At 42.1% G+C, this 13,156-nt stretch overlaps 1 protein-coding gene across 4 annotated transcripts in view; it reads left to right on the top strand.

The window, feature by feature from the left end:
• The window catches only part of LOC129860749 (DNA (cytosine-5)-methyltransferase 3A-like), a 36,883-nt gene extending 25,618 nt beyond the window's left edge, over positions 1-11,265 (top strand). For all 4 annotated transcript variants that reach the window (XM_055931453.1, XM_055931450.1, XM_055931451.1 and 1 more), the window contains 16 exons: positions 227-304; positions 405-557; positions 652-759; positions 1,401-1,536; positions 1,791-1,910; positions 2,027-2,068; positions 2,189-2,268; positions 2,431-2,543; positions 2,647-2,915; positions 3,092-3,237; positions 3,423-3,513; positions 5,174-5,322; positions 7,582-7,667; positions 7,830-7,899; positions 8,092-8,210; positions 8,479-11,265. In XM_055931453.1, coding sequence (XP_055787428.1) covers positions 227-304; positions 405-557; positions 652-759; positions 1,401-1,536; positions 1,791-1,910; positions 2,027-2,068; positions 2,189-2,268; positions 2,431-2,543; positions 2,647-2,915; positions 3,092-3,237; positions 3,423-3,513; positions 5,174-5,322; positions 7,582-7,667; positions 7,830-7,899; positions 8,092-8,210; positions 8,479-8,620 — 1,902 coding nt within the window. In that variant the 3' untranslated portion in view covers positions 8,621-11,265. The remainder of the gene's footprint in view (positions 1-226; positions 305-404; positions 558-651; positions 760-1,400; positions 1,537-1,790; positions 1,911-2,026; positions 2,069-2,188; positions 2,269-2,430; positions 2,544-2,646; positions 2,916-3,091; positions 3,238-3,422; positions 3,514-5,173; positions 5,323-7,581; positions 7,668-7,829; positions 7,900-8,091; positions 8,211-8,478) is intronic.
• Positions 11,266-13,156: the final 1,891 nt, after the last annotated feature.

Genomic DNA, 13,156 nt, shown 5'->3' with positions numbered 1-13,156 from the left:
CAGTGAGAATGCCCTACCTAAATATGACTCTTGATTAGAGGAAAATGCAAACCACCTGCCTCTAATCAAGAGCCATACCAGGCAAACCGAAACCAACATAGAAACAGATAACATAGACTGCCCACCCAAAACACATGCCCTGACCAAAAACACATAAAACTAACATAAATAGGTCAGGACTGTTACATTATCTGTGTATTCAAGCATAAGTATTTTTGACTTTCAGCCACCGAAGAAGGAGAATCATACATCCAACGTGTCTACAACGAGCCCCAGGGGAGCAAAGAAGGGCATTGATTACCAGGTTCCTATTTTCAGAAATATTTGCTATGCATGCCAACATGCTTCCATATCATATAAACCCATGTGAATAACCCTTCATCTCTCTGGTTTTCACCCTGTAGGATGGGAAGGGTTTCCCCACTGGAGAGCTGGTGTGGGGAAAGGTGAAGGGCTTCTCCTGGTGGCCTGGACTGGTGGTGCTCTGGAAGTCCAACAAGGCACCGCCTGTATCCAAGCGCCGGGTAGAGTGGTTCGGTGACGGAATGTTTTCCGAGGTGAGGACTTGACTTGACTCATTGTAAATAGCAAGATTGACCTGCAGCACAGATTGGTGTTTGGACAAAATTGTTCCTTTGTTTTGTGTTGCAGATCTATACAGAGAGGCTTCTGCATTTTGCAGCTTTTGCAAAGTGCTTCTGCAAGAATTCCTATTCCAGCTTGCCCACCTACAAAGATGCTATCTACCAGGTCCTTGAGGTGGGACAGGAATGCTATTATCTATCACTATCTTAACATTTTAATGTACGGCTCTGTAATATACTAGCCTGGTCCCAGGTCTGTTTGTGCTGTCTTTCCAACTCAACTTGCATGGTCATTGCGTGACTGTCACGCCCTGACCATAGATTGCTTTGTATGTTTCTATTTTTTGTTTGGTCAGGGTGTGATGTGGGTGGGCGTTCTATGTTTGTATGTCTATGTTTTCTATTTCTATTGTGTTTGGCCTGGTATGGTTCCCAATCAGAGGCAGCGGTCAATCGTTGCGTCTGATTGAGAACCATACTTAGGTAGCCTGTTTTCCCACTTTGAGTGGTGGGTGGTTATTTTCTGTTTAGTGTTTGTTGCACCTTTCAGAACTGTTCGCTGGTCGTTTTTGTTGTTTTTGTTCGCGTGTTCATCGTTATTAAAAGTATTATGGATACGTACCACGCTGCACTTTGGTCCTCCTCTCCTTCTCCCGACGACAATCGTTACAGTGACATTGGCAAGACAGCACAAACAGATGTAGAACTATGCTAGTACTGCACCGTTACATCCCCATATATCACAATATTCCATACGGTATAATACCGCAAAGCACCATGTCACTCACTCACCACTCATATTTCATGTCTATGCAGTTGGCTGGTGAACGCTGTGAGAAGTCCTTTCTTGCAGCGGGGAATAAGCAGGAGTTGCTTAAGTTGATGCTGGACTGGGCCTACAGTGGATTCCTGCCCACTGGACCAGATGGGTTCAACCCCCCACCACCTGCAAGTATGTGTGGTTTAGGGTGAAGTTTCCCATAGATGCTGATCTTGGGTCAGTTTAGCATTTTCCCTACTAATGATTAAGGTTAGGATTGGGGCCGGGGAAGCTGATCCTAGATCTGTACCTATAGGAAATTTCACCCTGGCGCGTTTTGTGTTGCTTCCGTTATATTTCCACAACAGGGTAACACTTATATCTGTGTAGTACACTAGTAACAACAGGTGTTCTCATGTTCCATTTATTTTGTTTCATTCCCAAAGATGCCAAAGACTCAAAGGCAGAATCTTCAGACTCGTCTCTGGCAGACTACCAGCCCCCAGCTAAGAGGAAGTATGTGAACAAGAACAGACCATCCTATGGGAATCAAAGCTACAGCAGAGGTAAGCCCTACACCCACAGCAATCCATATTCATTAATATGGGCCGTTCTTCTAGTTCCTCTGTCACTATAGAATTATATTTGCATCAATTAAATTCCTTTCTTTTGTGGTTCACAGAGGCAATGGTACAAGAGGTTATGAAAGGCAAACATGTTAAAGGTATTTAACATTCTTTGAGCTGTAATTGTACTTTTTTGCTCTCTAGTCTGCACTTTAGAAAAATATTATATAATGGAATCAGTCATTTTACTAATGTATACAATTTATTATTCACCTCAGAATTCTGTTTATCATGTGGAACCCCCCACATCCACACCTTCCACCCACTGTTTGAGGGGAGTCTTTGCCTGAAGTGCAAGGTAAACTAACTACATCTTCTCATAAAATGAATGACTGTTCAGTTTATTTATGCAAGTGCATCCACGTAGACATGTTAGATCATGTCTGCTTATCATCTGAAAGATTGTTGACTTGAATGACCCTCGTCCCCATGGTAAAGCTGTCCCTCCTAACCTTTGCAGGAGAACTTTATTGAGACTTTGTACAGATACGACGAAGATGGCTACCAGTCCTACTGCACAGTTTGTTGCGCTGGCCAAGAGGTCATTCTGTGTGGCAATGCCAGCTGCTGCAGGTTAGCACTGCTCAAGAGTACACTTTCCCCTCTCTCTTCTTTCACTCCCATTTCCTCTTTCACTCGCTTATCCTCTGTCGTTCTCTCTCTCTCTTCCTCTCAGGTGTTTCTGTAAGGACTGCCTGAACATTTTGGTTGGTGATGGAACCTTTGACAAGCTGAAGGATGTTGACCCATGGAGCTGCTTCATGTGCTTACCATCCCAGTGCAACGGATCACTCAAGCTGCGAACTGACTGGAGCGTGCGAGTCCAAGAGTTTTTTGTCAACAACAGTGCTCTAGAGTTTGAACCCCACAGGGTGTATCCCTCCATTCCTGCCCATCAACGCAGACCCATCAGGGTGTTGTCTCTCTTTGATGGGATTGCCACAGGTTTGTACATTCTCAATATGGGCTTTCATTTAACCTATGGAGATGGTTGCAGATAAGTGGTTGTGATGTGTTTTATGAGTATGCAATGGCTTGTGTTTCTTCTGTCTTCAGGATTCAGTCGTTTTGGTTTGTCTGTCAGTGACTGATAATCTTCTATGCCCATTGTGCTCTTGCAGGGTACCTTGTGCTCAAAGACCTGGGCTTCATCGTAGAACGCTACATCGCCTCTGAGATCTGTGGGGACTCGATTGCTGTGGGTATGATCAAACACGAGGGCAAGATAGAGCACATCAATGACGTACGCACCATCACCAGGAAACATGTGAGTTCAGCATACACACACACATTCATGTTCAAACAAATTACAACACACCCACAAACACACACACACACACACACACACACACACACACACACACACACACACACACACACACACACACTCACACACACACACTCCTGTGATCATTCTCTAACCTGTCTGTGTCTGTGTTTGCTGTGTTTCAGCTGGCTGAATGGGGTCCCTTTGACCTACTGATTGGAGGAAGCCCCTGCAACGACCTGGCCTGCGTCAACCCTGCTCGGAAAGGCTTATTTGGTAAGGAACCTCCTGACTTCAAAGTAAATGGAGTGTTTCCACTTGACCAGTGGTTCTCAAACCTCTCCTCGAGAACCCCCAGCCGTCCATGTATTTGATCTATTCCAGAGCTAGCACAGCTAATTTAACTTGTTAACTAATCATCAAGCCCTTGGATAGTTGAATCGGGGGAGCTAGTTCAGGGCTACAACAGAATTGTGAAACTTCTGAGGTAAGGAGGAGAGGTTTTAAGAACCACTGTGCTAGACAATGTAGAGAGCTAATGTCTGGAGAACTTTATCAAGTATGTTATCACATCGTTTTATTAGCAGTTAACATAGTAGCCTACTGTTAGATGCACGTGTCTGTACACGCTAACCTACCCATTGGCCTAGTAAATGGGTTTAAATGGGGTTTTAATGGTCATCAAAAAGAAAGGAGGACCTAGGCACTCTTCATATAATTCATTAAAATGCCTTTATTAGTATGGCATGTTCAACAGAAACAACGTTTCTTTTTAAACCGACGCGTTTTGGCTGCATGGCCTTCGTCAGGGTGTACAAAAAAAAAGGAATACAATGTCCTCTTTTGAACAGCTTTTCCAATTAGCCCTAATTGGAAGAGGGAGTGGTTACAAAATAGTAAGTAGTAAGCAATACTATACACATTAAAAGGTGAAATTCTGTAGCTATGTTATCATAAAAATACAACTCCAAGCTAGAAGTATCAGAACACTAAAAGGTAGTTTTAACCTTAAATATGACTGAGAGAAGTGTCAAGAATAAGAAAGCAATATATTCCATAGTACACTAGGACACAGCAAAACATGAACAACAGTCTAAACATAGCTGAGGGCAATTGAGCAAAATGTCCACTAGATGACAGCAAATGGACCCATCACGACCCTACAGGAAGGGTGAGAAATCCATATCTTCATTTAAACCAGGGTATTTAGTGGCCTGTAGTTTGTAAATCCAAAAACTTTCCCTTTGGTTTAACTGTTTAAGGCGGTCCCCTTTTCTAATAGAGGCCGGAATAAGATCAATACCCGTAGCTTGTATGGAGGCAGGGTTGCCATGGTGTAGGGACTTGTAGTGCCTTGCCATGGGGTAGTCTTCATTGCCTACCCGTATGGCGTACTTGTGTTCCGCTAAGCGGTCTTGAAGGCGTCTCTTTGTCCGTCCAATGTAGAACACCTTGCACTGTGGACATTCCAATCTATAGATGACATGAGTGGTTTTACAGTTAATGAAATGCTTGACGTAATACTCAATTTTGGAAGCTGTGTCAACAAAATATTTCTTCTGTGCAATATTACTGCAATGGTTGCAATGGTTACATTTAAAAGAGCCCTTGGGTTTGTGGTAAAGCCAAGTTTTTTGAGAGTCACCCGGAAGATAACTGTGGACTAATTTGTCATTTAGGGTAGGACATCTCTTAAAGCTTATGACTGGTGGCTCAGGAAAGACTTGGCGTAATAGCGTATCACTTTGGATGATTCCCCAATTATTTTTAATGATTCTTTTTCTTTTAATGTTCTCTGCTTCAGTGCTGTATTTTGTAACAAAATACACTCTGATGTATCACGAGGCACTCGTTTTCTCTGTCAAGTAATCCAGCCGTTATACCGGCATCTTTCAGGACCTGGTGTTTCATTGGTTTTCTCGGTCTCTGTTTCCAGAGGGCACAGGCAGGCTGTTCTTTGAATATTACAGGATGCTGACCATGATGAGGCCAAGGGATGATGACGACCGTCCGTTCTTCTGGCTCTTTGAAAATGTGGTGGCCATGCGCGGTCATGACCTGGCCGACATCTGTCGCTTTCTTGAGGTAAAGACACTAGAAGCTATTTCATGGTCAATGAGGCCTCTCGCTCTACCTTTCTCTCTCTTTCTTCAACTCTCTTGCTCTTTCTCCCTCTCTTTCCCTGGTCAATGCATTTGGGCAGTGTGTTTGCTTCTTCATTTCATTATTACTAATACAGTTGAAGTCGGAAGTTTACATACACCTTATACCCTGACTACACATTATTCAATTATTGCACCCACACTGCTCGCGCGTGTCAATGAGCGTCTGCATTGCCAAGGGCTAAAATAGAAGTCAGTTCTATTTGTGACGCAGATCACGGTGCAAGTCCTGCCTCTCCCATCTCCTCATTTTTACATTTACATTTAAGTCATTTAGCAGACGCTCTTATCCAGAGCGACTTACAAATTGGTGCATTCACCTTATGACATCCATTGGTTTATAGAAGCAGATACCCACGTGCCATCTCCTCATTGGTTATACCCACGTGGGTGATTGAAAGACGAACTGTGTTGTCGGCCGTCGTGGTAATACTATGAAAGTTTAGATGCCAATCACCAAGTTCAAAGAAGAAAAAGCCTGGAATGAGGAGAGATGACTAGAAACGATTCGGTTGACCGTTTTATGTGTGGATTAATTGTCAGAGTAGAGGACCTTGTGCATTTCAGGTAAAATAACATCTCAATGTTTATATCCCAGGACACATTAGCTAGCAACAGCCAGCTAGCTAAATAGGACAAATTAGCTAGCAAGTGCAAGCTAGCTAGCTAAATTGCCATAAATGTTATTTTGTTTTTTACCTTTCCCCAAATTAATGTAATTGGTTCAGAGTTTGTTTTGATATTTTAACCTGCGTGTCGTGATCGCGTTTGGTGTGGGGGGACAAAATAAATGTATGCACGATGGCGCATGCGAGCATTGCCTTTAAATTGTTTAACTTGGGTCAAACGTTTTGGGTAGACTTCCACAAGCTTCCCACAATAAGTTGGGTGAATTTTGGCTCGCACACGCTTTTTCAGTTCTGCCCACAAATGTTCTATTAGATTGAGGTCAGGGCTTTGTGATGGCCACTCCAGTACCTTGACTTTGTTGTCCTTAAGCCATTTTGCCACAACTTTGGAAGTATGCTTGGGGTCATTCTCCATTTGGAAGACCCATTTGCGACCAAGCTTTAACTTCCTGACTGATGTCTTGAAATGTTGCTTCAATATATCCACATAATTTTCCTCCCTCATGATGCCATCTATTTTGTGAAGTGCACCAGTCCCTCCTGCAGCAAAGCACCCCCACAACATGATGCTGCCATCCCCGTGCTTCACGGTTGGAATGGTGTTCTTCGGCTTGCAAGCATCCCCCTTTTTCCTCCAAACATAACGATGGTCATTATGGCCAAACAGTTCTATTTTTGTTTCATCAGACCAGAGGATATTTCTCCAAAAAGTACGATCTTTGTCCCCATGTGCAGTTGCAAACCGTAGTCTGGCTTTTTTCTGGCGGTTTTGGCACAGTGGCTTCTTCCTTGCTGAGCGGCCTTTCAGGTTATGTCAATATAGGACTCGTTTTACTGTGGATATAGATACTTTTGTACCTGTTTCCTCCAGCATCTTCCCAAGGTCTTTTGCTGTTGTTCTGGGATTGATTTGCACTTTTTGCACCAAAGTACGTTCATATCTAAGAGACAGAACGCGCCTCCTTCCTGAGCGGTATGACGGCCGCGTGGTCCCATGGTGTTTATACTTGCATACTATTGTTTGTACAGATGAACGTGGTACCTTCAGGCATTTGGAAATTGCTCCCAAGGATGAACCAGACTTGTGGAGGTCTACAAAACATTTTCTGAGGTCTTGGCTGATTTCTTTTGATTTTCCCATGATGTCTAGCAAAGAGGCACTGAGTTTGAAGGTAGGCCTTGAAATACTTCCACAGGTACACCTCCAATTGACTCAAATGATGCAAATCAGAAGCTTCTAAAGCCATGACATCATTTTCTGGAATTTTCCAAGCTGTTTAAAGGCACAGTCAACTTAGTGTATGTAAACTTCTGACCCACTGGAATTGTGATACAGTAAATTATAAGTGAAATAATCTGTCTGTAAACAATTGTTGGAAAAATTACTTGTGTCATGCACAAAGTAGATGCCCTAACCAACTTGCCAAAACTATAGTTTGTTAACAAGAAGTGTGTGGAGTGGTTGAAAAATGAGTTTTAATGACTCCAACCTAAGTGTATGTAAACTTCCAACTTCCAACTTCAACTGTAAATCTCATCTCATCTGTTTCCAGTGTAATCCCATCCTGATCGATGCAGTAAAAGTGAGCCCAGCTCACAGAGCTCGCTACTTCTGGGGAAACCTCCCTGGCATGAACAGGTAAACATAAATACAACTAACACATAGACACATCCCCATATCCCTTCACATACTCCTACTGATGAACACTAACACATGCACTCTCAATATCATGTTGTTTTTCTTATGTTCATCTCATCTACATGAGAGAGTTCACTTGTCTGTATGTTTTTCTTTCCTTAGACCTCTAGCTACCTCTCTGGATGACAAGGTGAACCTGCAGGATTGTCTGGAGCCTGGACGCACGGCCAAGGTAAGACTGACAAGCTCTTGCTTCTAGATTTTCTTATAATTCAGTACTTTACTGACAAGAGAGGTTGAAGTTAAAAGGTTGTTTAACTTCTATTGTCTATTTTCTTATTTCTGAATGAGTTTCTAGCATCAGGTGTGACTGGTGAGTACGTCCATATTTGTGATTGTTATCTGTTGGTTCTTTCCCTTACAGTATAACAAAGTTCGTACCATCACCACCAAGTCCAACTCTATCAGACAGGGAAAGATGGGATCACTACCTGTCGACTTTAATGGCAAGGAGGACTACCTTTGGTGCACAGAGATGGAGAAGTTAGTCTTTATTATTACGTAAAAGGTTAGAGGTGGAACAGCATAGAATATAGAAGTGATCACAGTGTAATTGCATTGTTTTATAGTTAGCATAATTACTATACTGTGACTGATCATGGATAAAGCTCTCTCTTATAAAAGTCAATGTACTTACAGTGTGGTAGTTAAGTGAATGTAATCTGTCATTTCTAAAACAAATACACTTACTCTCAGGTTGTTTTGAAATTGTTCTAACATGTTCCATGTTTTGTGATTGACCTTTCTGCAGGATCTTCGGCTTTCCCAAGCATTACACTGATGTCAACAACATGGGTCGGAGCCAGCGGCAGAAAGTACTGGGCCGATCATGGAGTGTACCAGTTATCCGGCACCTCTTCGCTCCACTCAAGGACTACTTTGCCTGTGAGTAGGAACCCCACGTTCCTGTGTGTTGCACTGTCGTCAACAACAACAGCAACATGAAATGGCTGATTGTTGGAGAGCGGAGGGTAAAAACAGGATCATTATCCTGCCCTGCTTTTCAGTGAACGGAACTGTCCTGTGTTTCTCAGACTGACCTCACAGAATCATCTTAGTCTTTTTATCACTGGCTGTATTGACTGTTTTATTAGGTTTTAGATAATGAGCATGTCTCAATGCAGTGTGGTCATATGATCATAATATTACCAGAATGCACTGACACTTTTTGGTTCTTTCAGTTTGTCTGGAATAGTTCACGTTTGTCTATCATTTATTTGATGTTTGGTTTTGTCAACTTTTGGTCAATGATGGTGAGATCAGACCTCAAACCCTGCCCACTATCTACCTCAATACTAATCTGTGATCGGTCTGACATCTGCAGAAACACAGTTTTATTTCTATTTAATTTAATGATTTTGTATCATTTATTTTATATTTGAATGTTATAAATAGTCAGATAAGTAATGTTCACGTGTAATTATGTGAATAAACCTAATGTTTTTTTACTTGTTTGGAAAAATAGATCTTCCAAGATAATTAAAAATCCAAAACTCAGATTCAAACCAAGGCCAAAAATGTGCCTTGAGTGTTTGTTTGTATTTTACCTTGGCCAATATTCATCATGGTTACAGTCTGTGTGGTGCTATTTTATGGTTTTTAATTATATTCTTGTCAAAGAGGTGGTCACAGGACACACATTTTCACTAACTATAGGCAGGTTTCCATTGACACAGGTTAATTAGACTAAAGCAATGTTGCAAAAAAATAATTGCCACATGTGTAATGGAAACGGCAGATGTAGGAGAAATTTTCTAAAGATCTAATACATTTTTATACATTCGACAGGGGTGGATTTTTCTTTTGTCTTACGAATAAATTATGATTGCCGAATAATTTTGAGGGTAGGCCTACGCGGGGCATTTGATGTTATCGGGTAACTTTAAATGTCCACTCCACATTTAATTCTAAATGCCTACTGCTTGCAAACTCCATTTATTCAACTATAAAAAATTATGTTTCTTTGCATGATGTCCCCTTTGAAGAAACCCTTTTGGTTCCAGGTAGAACCCTTTCCACAGAGGGTTCTACCTGGAACCAAAAAGGGTTCTATCTGGATCCAAAAAGGGTTATCCAATGGGGACAGCCGCAGAACCCTTATTTCTAAGAGTGTACAGGCTATCGCCACTTCATTCATGCGCAATTTGCTAATTTTACCACATTTTTATTCGACATTCTAGGTTTTTGTGAAAAGTGTTATTTTAAGGGGAGACGTCATTACGTCCAGCTGTTTTCATCGACACAAGACAGTTGAATGGAAATGCAGCATTTTTAAATGTCGACAAAAAAACAAAAGACTGTAAAAGTTAATGGAGGCATAACTATTGTCTCACTTGTTAGAACATGCCGCTTATAGGCTTTAATTTAGGTGATATAGTCAAGCATGTGAATGCTATATGTACATGCATGCTTTTTCTCTTCAAAGGAAAAGTTGCTGAAACCAGTCCTTACAAGTTTGATTTAAATAGTAAGATGTGTGCCTTCTCCCTGTCTTGGAGCAATGGGGAGAAGAACGGTTGTAATCGCAAGGGCCTACTAAACAACTGTTAAAACCTAGATACAATATACATACAACTATTTTTCTTCTGTAATTATTATTCATTCTTAAATATTTTAAAGGGAGATGGACAAAGTTCTGAGGAAAGGAGTACATCATCAATCTCTTCACGTAATTGTTTCAGTAAAACAGACAGGCAGCGTGTAAGTTTGTCTTTAAAGTGGGCACTTTTTCTGAAAGCAACTGTTTTAAACTGACCTTGTATGTTCTTGGAGTGTTGATGAAGGTCACATGGAGGGCCTAGTCATAACATACCCACTTCAGTTTCATGCACGTGACGTGTGTTGTTATGACAGGTAATCTGTGTGTTAAATTGAAGTAGTGGCTTTAACTGCAGCGTTCTGTTCATGTCGCTCTCAACAAGTTTGTTGATGATACCACAACACAACCAGCTTTCATCAAAAACTTGAAGTTACGATACATTCTAAAATGAGTACTGTTTGTCATTAGGGGTTACTGAGATTTTTAACTCATCAGTTTGGAACCCTTGTTCCACCCATACCTACCTGTTGTACTGTATGAAGTGTGTCAGTGTGGTGACTGATCTCAACTCAGAGGCAGAACAGATACTGTGTTTTTCTTGCCATTTCTATTTTTAATAAGCACAACCAGGTGTACACCTTCTGGACAGTGATTTACATAGGATGCTGGCCTTATGAATAGTTTTTTAAAATGAAACAAAAAGAACAAACAATTGTTGTGTGTACTGTATGTTTCTATAATACTTGAATAACAATACCTTTAAAATGAGGTTATTCGGGTCATCACTAGACTCCTATTGGTGCTATATTATTGTTCAATTGTTTTCTTCTTTTTCATATTTTTTTGCATGGTATGTTAATATTGAGTCAAGCTGTATATAACATGTTTAGCTGTCCGCCGGCTTGTTTAGTGTATAGTTGTCATAGTCTCGTAACCCCATGTAAAGCTTTTGATCATGTTAGAGATGAGAAATAAACTGGCCTAATTCTATTATTTGTACTTTGTCTGTGTTGTCAGTCTGTCAATTGATGTATATATTATACTGTGAATACTGTGTGCCTGGTGTGAGTGAGCTTGTGGGCGGTCTCTGGCAAGCTTTTGACAATACAATATTTTTTTTATTTAACTAGGCAAGTCAGTTAAGAACAAATTCTTATTTACAATGACGGCCTACACCGGCCGAAGCTGGGCCAATTGTGCGCTGCCCTATGGGACTCCCAATCACGGCCGGTTATGATACAGCCTGGATTCAAACCAGGGTGTCTGTAGTGACGCCACTTGCACTGAGATGCAGTGCCTTAGACCGCTGTGCCACTCGGGAGGCCGAGTGATGCATACTATTGCTGAGATTGTGGAAGTGTCTGTAAATTCAACAGGTCATAGTTCAGGTGGTAAAAAACGAAATCCTATTTCTCCTAGTGGGCCCATAAGTGGGAACCATGAGTGGTCGTGCAGAGGTACCTTGGAGGGAGAAAATGGCGGAAGTGGATGTTCTGTTTGAACCAAATTGTGTGTCGAGTGGAGATGAGAAGAATTGTATTACAGTGGCAAAAGGATGCAAAAGGAAATAAGAGAAGTAAAGTGATAGTGGAATCTAGTAAATCCAACCTAGTTCTGATTCTTTTAAGGTAAGGGTTTTCAATCTATGTAGTTACCTGGGAGATCCAATTAAAACCTCTATAAATATAGTGGATGTGTTGGATGAGGTGGCGTCCATGAGAGTAACGAGAAGTGGGCTTATTTAGTTTTTTTGTGTATCTATGGAACAGAAGGAGTGCTCTGCGCTTCAGAAAGTTATCGCATTGGAATGTGTCGTGTGTGGATCTTCGAAGCAGGGCGCCTATCAAGGGTGTTATCTCTGGGGTGGCGCTAGAAGTATAAGGAATCAAGTGTTTGGTGCACACCAACTGACCCATATGCTTTTTTGATGAAGAGTCTCTCCCTTCTCACGTGTATTTGGGTTTTATGACATATCCTGTGAAAGCCTTCATGCCCAAACCAATGCAGTGTGATAGATGAAAAATATTTGGTCACGTGTCAAGTGTATGCAGACAGGAGAAGTATCGTATGCCAGCTGAGCCTAAATGCTGCAATTGTGGTGTGCATGCACCCAAATGTCTGAAGTGTCCTGTCTTGGTGAATGAGACAGAGGTGGTAAGAATAAGGGGTGAAAAGCAGGGCCCATCTAGCTTGCCTGGAGTTGAGACTCTTGGCGGTGCGGAGATATTACAGGTTCTTGTGGTCTGTCCACACAATGAACGGATGTTCCGCCCCCTCCTCCAGTGCCTCCACTGCTCCAACGCCATCTTCCCCGCGAGAAGCTCACAGTTCCCCACATCGTAGTTCCTCTCCGTGGCGTTGAAGCAATGGGACAAGAAGGAGCAGGGATGTAACTTGAGGTCCAGGGCAGAACGCTGGGATAGGGCAGCCCCTACTCCGACATTTGAAGCATTGGCCTCCACCACGAACTGGCGGGACGGGTCAGGATGAACCAAGATGGGAGCTGTTGTGAAACTGTGTTTAAGATCCCACAGCTGGGGACCACGTGAACGGAGCCTTGGGAGAGGTGAGTGCAGACAGGGGGGAAGCTAGGGTGCTGTAACCCGGCGATAGAAGTTGGCGAATCCCAGGAAACGTTGCAGTTGCACTCTTTTAATTATTTTAATTTTATTTTTTTAAATAATTTATATCCCCTTTTCTTCCCAATTTTCGTGGTATCCAATCTCTAGTAATTACTATCTTGTCTCATCGCTACAACTCCCATACGGGCTCGGGAGAGACGAAGGTCGAAAGCCATGCGTCCTCCGAAGCACAACCCAACCAAGCCGCACTGCTTCTTTAACACAGCGTGCCTCCAACCCGGAAGCCAGCCGCACCAATGTGTCGGAGG

The sequence above is a fragment of the Salvelinus fontinalis genome, chromosome 8 (genome assembly GCF_029448725.1).
Source record: "Salvelinus fontinalis isolate EN_2023a chromosome 8, ASM2944872v1, whole genome shotgun sequence".
NCBI lineage: Eukaryota > Metazoa > Chordata > Actinopteri > Salmoniformes > Salmonidae > Salvelinus > Salvelinus fontinalis.
The sequence above is the reverse complement of the archived record's forward strand: the minus strand, read 5'-3'. Positions and strand labels throughout refer to the sequence as shown.